Genomic DNA, 10,101 nt, shown 5'->3' with positions numbered 1-10,101 from the left:
TCTGGCCAATATAAGTGAAAGTGGGGCATGCAATTTCAAGAATGGGCCCTCAAGTGAAGAGCTTGTCCTCCTCCTTCCTGTCTGCTGTAATACAGAGACTATTGCTAGAGCCAGTCTGGACCGCAAGGCAGAAGCTGCATAATAAGAACAGAGGGGTAGCAGCAAGCTGGGAGCCTGGGTCCCTGATGACTGAAATTATCACACCAGCCTGGACTACCAACCCAGACTTTTAACTTAAGAAATAAACTTCTGCCTCATTTTAGCTCCTGTTATTTTGGATTCTCTGACAATTATAGCCACAGAATGGCAGCAGAGAGTCTAGGAATGCAGGGGCAGGGGGAGATGCAGCCCAGGAAAAGGAAACTCAGTCAATAAGTCCAAATGAAAGAGTAAAGTGATGAAGGGTGAACAGAAAGTAGATGAATGGTGGTGGGGGGGGAACATATCTGGGGAACAATCTAATAAGTCATGATCTATATTCATACACAAGATTTGTATTCACGTGCACATATAATGGATTCTCATTAATAAGCATAAATACACTAAATGAATTAATATTTATAAAGCACTTAGAAAAACCCCTAGCACACAGTAAATATTATAAAGGTGCTACTAACTAAAAATAAATAAATAAGAATGAATGGTGTGGTGGTTAATTTTGTGTCAAGTTGGCTAGGCTATGGTGCCCAGTTGTTTAGTAAAGCACTGGTCTAAAGTCTGTGGTGAAGGTATATTTTAGATATGATTAAAGATTACAATCAGATGACTATAAGTAAAGTAGACTGACCCTGTACTGATTCTGTTTCTCTAGAGAACGCTAATACAAATGGAAAGTTAATATAAACCTGTACTAGAAGCCACTGGAATTTGTATGTTGACAGCTGGGAGGTGGGTTGAGGGACCAGAGTAGTCAGACTAGAAGCCTTGTTCAACACACCATCCATCACTCCCCATACCTCCTCTCCTCTCACAGCCGCCCTGAGGAATAACCTCTCCAGGACCCCAAATGTTCAGTCACACTCCTTTCCTTGCCACTGATTTAGAGCAGATGAGAGGACCCATAATGGTAACAGTCTACCCCAGCACTGGGAGTAAAGCTTTATAGGCACAGTGTTTCTTTTTGGGGTGATGAAAATGTTCTAGAATAAGAGAGTGGTGATGGCTAAGCAACATTTCGAATATAATAAATGGAAGTGAATTATTCACTTTAAAATGATTGATTTTGTTATGTGAACCTCACCTCAATAAATTCTTTTCTTTTTTTTTGGCCGTGCCTTGCAGCATGAGGGATCTTAGTTCCCTGACCAGGGATCAAACCCGTGACCCCAGCAGTGGAAGCACAGAGTCTTAACCACTGGACCACCAGGGACGTCCCCAATAAATTTTCAATGATGAATTTTATGTGATGCGAATTTTACCTCAATAAAAAAATTTCCACCTCCTTCCTGCTTGACGAGACAGAGAAAGCCCAAGCTCTCCTAGTGCCTCCATGTCATAGCTTTCCCAGGGAAGCATTTCCTCATGGGCAGCATAGAGTTCAGTATCACACTCACTTGGTAACAGACCTCAAGCCAAGTCCAGCAACTAAGCTACTGTCGATAATGAAACGGATAGCTTGGACTCCATATTGACTCTTTATTCCCCAACCTCAACAGGGCATAAAGGCTGAAGGACGCCAGGGCTGATGGCTCCCAGTAACTGAGGTTGTCCACACCAACTCAGTCTTATCTCCCATGACCACGTGTACCCCAAGTACAGAGTGGCTGCGACATTTGGAAGTCTTACCTGGAGTCAGGAAACTTCTGCTCTGCTTTTACGATACATGCTTTCTTTTTCCCCATCCTGAATATAAGTAACCCTAGAGCTGGATGCAGCCTACTGTGTCTTGTGAGTTTGTCAATCTGAACGACCTGAGCAGAATAGGTGGTACAATCAAATCAACTGCATTGATGGTAAAATATCATTTCTATACTGTTCTGTGACAGTACGAACATCTATGTGGACCAAATATTTCCATCAAGATAAAAATAAAGATAACAGCAAAGATGAGGGATAAGATGTTGAAATGAGCTTCCCTCCCACCCCATGCTACGTCCCTACCTATGACATTAAACATATTTAAAACTACTCAAAAATGTCTAGTATTTGCTGATATTTCCACAAAAAATAAAAATAAAGGAATTGTTTGGTCTGCTTTGTTGGATTTTCATTATCTCTTACTCAAAGAGATTTATAATTTTTTTAATAAAGATTAAATTACATTTAACACTTTAGGTTTTCAAATAAGTGTAACAAACTCCAACAAACCATTCTGTCTGCGTCAATAAAGATTTTTTTCCCCGTTTTTTTTTTTTTTTTTTTTACCATAAAAGCTGTATGCTGAACTGGTTTTGATTTTGTGGACAACAAGGGCTCTCAGGGGATGAAAGTTTGTAATGGCTTGAAGCAAAGAACACAGACCAGCTATAGAAGAGTGCCACAGGAAGCTATTGTAAACCAAAAAAAAAAAAAACAACTCTGTGCCACACAAGGTAAGAGAAAATAATACCCCTTAATTGCGTCCTTCCTCCAACAACAAAAATTGCATGTCCACAAACCCCTCTAAGGCCCAATATACTAATTCGGAACCAACTCAGAGAAACAGTGCCATCTGCTGGTTATACATGCTGTTTGCTGCAAGTCACAGAATTTCAACCTTGCCAACATTAATATGACAAACATTAAAGTTGCCAGGAAAGGGACTTCCCTGGGGGTCCAGTGGGTAAGACTCCCCACTCCCAACGCAGGGGTCCTGGGTTCGATCCCGGGACCCCTGCATTGGGGACTAGATCCTGCACGCGTGCCACAGCTAAGAAGCCTGCAGGCAGCAACTAAAGATTCTGCATGCCACAACAAAGATCCCGCATGCCACAACTAAGACCCGGCGCAGCCTAAGTAAGTAAATAAATAAATAAATAAATAAATAAAATGAACAGCGATACTGGAAATAGAATTATACTGTATTATCAGTGGGTAATTTTTTTTTTTCGGTATGCGGGCCTCTCACTGCTGTGGCCTCTCCCGTTGCGGAGCACAGGCTCCGGACACGCAGGCTCAGCAGCCACGGCTCACGGGCCCAGCCACTCCGCAGCATGTGGGATCTTCCCGGACCGGGACACGAACCCGTGTCCCCTGCATCAGTAAGTGGACTCTCAACCACTGCACCACCAGGGAAGCCCGATGTGGGTAATATTTTTTTTAACATAAATAAATAAAGTTGCCAGGCAATGTGATGTACGCCTAGGTTGCAATACTCAGAAACAAAACGACAGCAGGGTTTTTTGACTTGTTCCTTTATCGTACACCCTGTTCAATGGATGGATAGGCTGTCAGGAAGTTGAATTCTACAGATCAGAGCTGCTCACGTTTTAATTCATCATTAGTGGTTCAGTCCTAATAAGAATGTGATTAAAATGTATTTGAATGTGATTAAAATGTATTTATATTGTCATTTAGAGCAAGATTTTCACATGAATGTGTCAAAGGTGTATTTGTGTAATTAGAAATGAATCATGTATGTAACTCAAATAATACCCATTGCGCTGACAGCTTTTGTCAGCTCGTGCAGCAGATTGATGGAAATCATGGAATCAAAAAAGGAAATCTCTATGCTGCCAGAAGGGCAAAAAAAATCGCTGGCTCTGCCTTCTTCAGTGTCAAGCATAGCTCCATGCTCAGAAATTGGCTTAAAAAATACCCTGGAACTGACATCTCTGAGCAAGGAACCCAATCATGGCAGCTAAGGGGGAAAAACAATGAAGTATTCATTCATTCATTCATTCATTCATTTCTTACTTAAAAGTAGCTGTCTTGGGCTTCCCTGGTGGCGCAGTGGTTGAGAGTCCGCCTGTCGATGCAGGGGACACGGGTTCGTGCCCCGGTCCAGGAAGATCCCACATGCCGCGGAGCGGCTGTGCCCGTGAGTCACGGCCGCTGAGCCTGCGCGTCCGGAGCCTGTGCTCCGCAACGGGAGAGGCCACAACAGTGAGAAGCCCGCGTACTGCAAAAAAAAAAAAAAAAGTAGCTGTCTTGTACCAGGGACTATAAAAGGTACTGAGATACTAGGATGAATAAGATAAAATCCCTGTCCTCAAAGAATTCAGCTTAGCATGAGAGGGAGGAAGGTAAATAAACAGTTACAAACTATGTTAAATGCTACATAGCAGAGGTAAGGACTAGGAGTAGATGATGGACAAAAGAAGAGAATTTTTTATAAATTGAGTATCTACCACAGAAGAGGTGCTTTGTATGTGTAACCCAGATGTTAACATGTACTCTTTTTTTTTTTTTTTTTCGGTACGCGGGCCTCTCACTGCTGTGGCCTCTCCCGTTGCGGAGTTAAAAGCACTTAGCATTTAGAACACAGTAATAAACACTTAATAAATGTTAGCCATTATTATTTTTATCACTATAATATTCGTTCTATCTCTTTTGTAGCTACACTTACTACCTAGGTAATATCCTCCAATCTCATGACTTTATTAAATACCATCTACATGCTGACAAATCCTAAATTTATCTCCAGCCTTGACCAATGCTTCTGAATTCAACTCATGTACCAAACTGCTTATCTGACATCTCCACTGGATATCTAATAGGCATATCAAACTTGACATAATCAAATGTGAACTTGTGCTTTTCCCCCACAAACCTCTCCTCTCCCAGTCTTCTTATCCCAGTAACTGGCAACTCCACTTCTCCTTTGGCTCAGACCAGAAACCTTGGATCATTCCAAATGACTCCAAGATCACTCATGATTTTTCTCTTTTTCTTATACCTTTCACTCAATCCATTCAGGTATCTTGTTGGCCCTGCCTTCAAAAATATGCAGAATTCAACACTGCCCTGCTGCCACTTGGTCTAAACGACCAACACCTCTTGACTGGATTATGGCAAGAGCCTCCTAACTCATCTCATTGTTTCCACCACAGTCTGTTCTCATCACAGAGCAACTCAGATCATGACTTTCCTTGGCTCAATTTCCAGAGGTTTTCCATCTCCCTCAGAGTAAAACTAAAGCCCTCAAAGTGGTTTTCAATGCCCTGTAACATTTGATCCCCCATTGCAATTACCTCTTTCACCTCAGCTCTAACTTGCTTCTTACTTTCTCCACACGGCCTCTGGCTGTTTCTCAGATATGTCGAATACTCCTTCACCTGTCTCAGGACCCTGCACTTGTGGTTCCTTCCGTCTGGAACACTTTTTTCCAGAGAATGTCATGGTTCTCAATCCCTCAGTTTTTTCAGGTCTCTGCATAAATCTACCCTATATAAATAGCAACCCCCATCCCCACCTTGTTTAGTATCTCCCTTATTCTGCTTATTTCTTTTCATAGCAATTATCACCATGTACAATATTATATATGTGTATTATTCTCACGGTGCTAGAACGAAAGCACAATGAGGGCAGAGACTTTGCCTATTTAATTGTTATAGGCATAACCCCTAAGACAATGTCCAGCATGTACTAGGTACTCAATAAATATCTGTGGAATGACAAATTAGTTTAATCATTTAATCAAAATTAAGAAAGGCAGGAATTTCAAGAAGTTTACCAATACCTAATGTGAACAGAAGTCAAGATAAAGACTGCAAAGAGTTCACTGCATTTGTCAACTAGGGAGTTGCTGGGATAGAGGCCTTGAGTGCTGGGAAGGGACACATTAAGAAGAGAACTCTCTTCTGAAAATGGATAGTAGTGATGATTGTACAACACTGTGAATGTACAAATAGTAATTCATTTTGTCATGGTCTATTTTTCAAATGTGGTATAAAGCAAAGCTTATAATACACGATTATCTGTAACGCACTGAAGGAAGCAGGCCTGGAAAGACAGAGAAGCTGGACTGCAATGAAGCTGCAACACCGGCCTCAACTGAGGAGCTATGGAGCTGGAATGATCCTGAAGGGTTGTCCCAAATTGAGGCAAGGAGGCTGGGCCTTTCTACCCTGTAACAACAAATCACTGGATGCCAGCCACCCAGGGGAGGGAGGGTAACCTTGAGCGAGGCAGCTCCTTTCAGCTGTGGGATATTCTTAGGGAGAGATCTGGCTATGAGTGGTCAGAGGCAGCACCCCCAATAGATGGGTAAATGAGCACATTGGTCCTGAAGGGGGCAATCTGGGCAATACACACTAGTATCCACTACAGTTAAGATAGACAATAAAGTTGCTAGTCTCTTATCATTTTTTTTTAAGATTTTACACCTGAGAATATGTGATGCAAGATACATATTGGAAGACGTTTTATATGCAAAGCCTCATATAAGAGGCATATACAAAGGGCCAAGAAACACCATTTTTGCTTTTTATTAGTTGACTACTTCCTTACCGACAAACTTGATCCCCAAACTGCCAGTTCATGAATCCTAGATGTACAAGTGCCCAGGCATGGCACCACAGATCCAAAGAACTCAGACTTGATGATACACAACTGAGTCTTTATTCAACACCTCAAGACAATATTCAGTCTAAAAGAAATTTCCCTAAAAGGAAGCAAAAGCTGATTACAGAAACCCCAATTGGAGATTAAGTGAGTAACTCCTTTCTCCTTGCAGACTTCAGTCTTCTAAAGCTTGCTTTATACATTAAAACTTTCTACTTAATGTCAAAAATTACTACAGAAACCCCTTGACATGATGGTAGCTGAACCATTAACCAGAGTACAAACAATGCTTGCTGGACATGGCTTTACAGTCTGAAGTCCCAGATTAGAAACCGGTGCTTTGAAGTGTCCAGTACTCCTCCCCGTCCTGCCACAACCCACAGACCACTCTCACCCAAACCGCCCTGCAGCAACTATTATGTCCAACTGAATCTTCAGCATTAGCAATCCTAGTCTCTGATTCTCTTTCTCCTTTGAGCTGTAGTTTAAACTTACCAAATTTTTCAGTTGTCTCCCACATCTGTCTAATATTCCTAATCAGTTTAGATTTCCCAAAGATAGAAACAGGGCATTTTACCTTTTAATATTCCTTATGAAAATTCCTTAGAAATTACTTAATGAAACTGCATTAATTACGGAATTATTAATAAACAATTATAGGATGATACAAGTATGTCTTTAATGTTTCAATATTTAAGAATATATACAAAAAGTTAAACTCAGTTTTGATTATTATATCAAAACTATAATACATTTTGCAATAAAATATATTATTATAATTAAAATAATTCTATTTGTTTTCCAAAATTACATTTACTTACTAGATTAATTTTTTAAAGGGGGTTATATAGCAGTAGTTTGATTGGTTATATTCTGAAAAAAGAATGACACATTTTCTCTTATTCTTTCAAGAAAAGGATCTGTAAGATTTAAATGATCTCCAGAAAAATGTTTCCATTGCTTCAGCTGTGACATGGAGACAGGTTTCAGGGAGTCAGACTTCTGTTGATGTGTACCAAGCTGACAATTTCTAAAGACAGGGAATTTTTCCAATGAATCACCTGAAATAAGTAAAACAATGAGGAAATCCTTAGGCCAATCAATATCCTATTACATACAATACTTTTTAAATATGTAATGAGTTTATATGATTTGTTACATTTGATCACCATGGTTTATGTTAAAATAAGCAAATTCAATTAATTCATTCCTTCTACAAATATTTATAAATTGTTTACAATGTGCTGATTTGAGCAATGGGGGCCAAAATGGTGAACAAAAATAGACATGGTCTCTGTTTTCAAGGACTTTATGGTCTAGCAGGAGAAATACACATTAAACAAATTAATCATCCAAAGAGATGTATTACAGGTCCACAGTTTCTTACCTAAAAGCCTGTGGGGCCAGATACGTTTCCAAATTCAGAACATAACTGTAACAATGTGGGTTAACACTCCATAATCAAACTCATTAATATTCTGTAGCAAGGGCTTCCCTGGTGGCATAGTGGTTAAGAATCCGCCTGCCAATGTAGGGGATGTGGGTTCGAGCCCTGGTCCAGGAAGATCCCACATGCCGCAGAGCAACTAAGCCCATGTGCCACAACTACTGAGGCTGCACTATACAGCCCGTGAGCCACAACTACTGAGCCCTCGTGCCACAACTACTGAAGCCCACGTGCCTAGAGCCCGTGCTCCACAACAAGAGAAGCCACCGCAATGAGAAGCCCACGCACCGCAACAAAGAGTAGCCCCTGCTCGCCGCAACTAGAGAAAGCCCGCGTGCATCAACGAAGACCCAATGCAGCCAAAAATAAATAAAATTAAATCTTTAAAAAAGAGAACATCAGACTGGATAAAAAAGAAAATCCAGCCTCATATTATTTACATGAAAGATACCTAAAACATAAGGACACAGAAAGATTCAAGATAAAAGAACAGAAAAAGATATACCAGACAAATACTAACAATAAGAAAGTCAGTGTATTTGCTGTACACCTGAAACTAACACATCGTAAATCCACTATACTCCAATAAAAATTTTAAAAAGTCAGTGTTATATGTTAACTAAAGACAAAATGAAAGCAAAAGACATCAGGGATAAAGCAATCACTACATAATAATAAAATAAATAAATAATAATGAAAAAATTTTTACAAAGAAGATACAAAATATATAAAGCAGAAATTGACAGAATAACAAGAAACTGACAAATCCACTGTCATACTGTAAGATTTTAACATATCTCTTTCAATAACAGATATGCCTAACACAGAATTAGGTCATTAATAGAAAAATGGGCAAATGATATGAGCAGGTGGTTCACATAAAGGAAATACAGCTCTTAACCATAGGAAAATATACCCAACTTCACTCATAATAAAATTAAATTAAAACTAGACCAATATACCATTTTTTTTACTATCAGATTGGCAAAAATCCAAACAATTGATAATCCTAAACTGGTAAAGCTGTGGGGAAATAGTATATTGTTGGTGGGGTATAAATGATACAATCCCCAGTGGAGGGCACCTTAGCAAGATCTATCAGAATTACAAATGCACACATTCTCTGACACAGCAACACTGATAATTTACCTTATAGAGATATTTGAAGATATGGAAAAAGATGTACGAATAAAGATATATACTGACTGGAAAGAACCTAATTATACAGCTGTAAGGTCAGATAAATAAATTATGGTCTATTCATACAAGGGAGGATTATATAGCTGAGAGAAAAAAAGAATGAGGAAACTCTTTAATGATACGGGGAGATCTCAAGATACTATTAAATAAAACAGGTACAGAACTATACACATATTACACTACCCTTTATTGGGGGGAAAACTGGGCAAGAGTTCCTTGCATATGCAGAAAAATATATCTAGAAGGATACACATAAAACTAATAATACTGGTTTTGCATAGGGTAGCAGGACTAGAAACTAGGCAGATGACGGCATTATGGGAGGAAGAGTTTTCACCATATACATTTTATATTTTTAAATAGTTGAGACAGGTAAATATATTATCAATTTTTCAGTTAAATTAGTAAATTTTTAAATCTGTAAAATAAGAAAAAACTAATTCGGTAACAGAAAATTTGACTAATATGGCGAACTCTAAACTAAGTAATTAAGAGAATACACATTCTTTTCATGTACAAAAATATTTGCAAAGTAAACACACCAGGCCACACACCAAGTCTCTATAGTTTCCAAAGAATCAATATCATGCAGACCATATTTGTGACTACAGTGCAGTAGCTAAAATTCAATAACAAAAACTAAAATACATCATAAAACATACTTTTAAACACCTCTGAGCCAAAGAATAAATTATAATGGAAAAAAAATATTTAGAACTGAATAATAAAAAGACTGCATATCAAAATTATGAGATTCAGCTTAGACAAAAATTTACAGCCTTAAATTCCCATTTCAGAAAAGAGGACTGAGAGCCATTAAGCTAAGGATTCAGCTTTAGAAAATAAGAAAAAAAAAATTTAGATAAATACAGGGGAAAAGAGAAATAATAAGAGAAGAAATTACTAAGATGGAAAAATCATACTATAGAGAAGATCAGTGTGGATTATATAAAATGTAAATTCTTCCATGTTAGTCTTATACAGTTTTACTTCTTAAACCCATCTCAACACAATTTATCAAGTGATTTCCA

At 38.8% G+C, this 10,101-nt stretch overlaps 1 protein-coding gene across 4 annotated transcripts in view; it reads right to left on the bottom strand.

Annotated features, from left to right (window-relative positions):
* Positions 1-3,837: 3,837 nt before the first annotated feature.
* Positions 3,838-10,101, bottom strand: part of LOC307175933 (DNA repair and recombination protein RAD54B) — a 97,946-nt gene continuing 91,682 nt past the window's right edge. For 3 of the 4 annotated variants that reach the window (XM_079901657.1, XM_079901659.1, XM_079901660.1), the window contains 3 exons: positions 7,245-7,484; positions 6,370-6,523; positions 3,838-4,039 (listed from right to left, as the gene is read on the bottom strand). In XM_079901657.1, the coding sequence (XP_079757783.1) occupies positions 7,267-7,484 (218 nt within the window). In that variant the 3' untranslated portion in view covers positions 3,838-4,039; positions 6,370-6,523; positions 7,245-7,266. The remainder of the gene's footprint in view (positions 4,040-6,369; positions 6,524-7,244; positions 7,485-10,101) is intronic. The other variant, XM_079901658.1, reaches the window with a different exon arrangement.

The sequence above is a fragment of the Stenella coeruleoalba genome, assembly GCF_951394435.1.
Source record: "Stenella coeruleoalba genome assembly, chromosome: 17".
In the NCBI taxonomy this organism is placed as follows: domain Eukaryota; kingdom Metazoa; phylum Chordata; class Mammalia; order Artiodactyla; family Delphinidae; genus Stenella; species Stenella coeruleoalba.
Note: the sequence above shows the minus strand (reverse complement) of the source record. Positions and strands in the feature narration are given on the sequence as shown.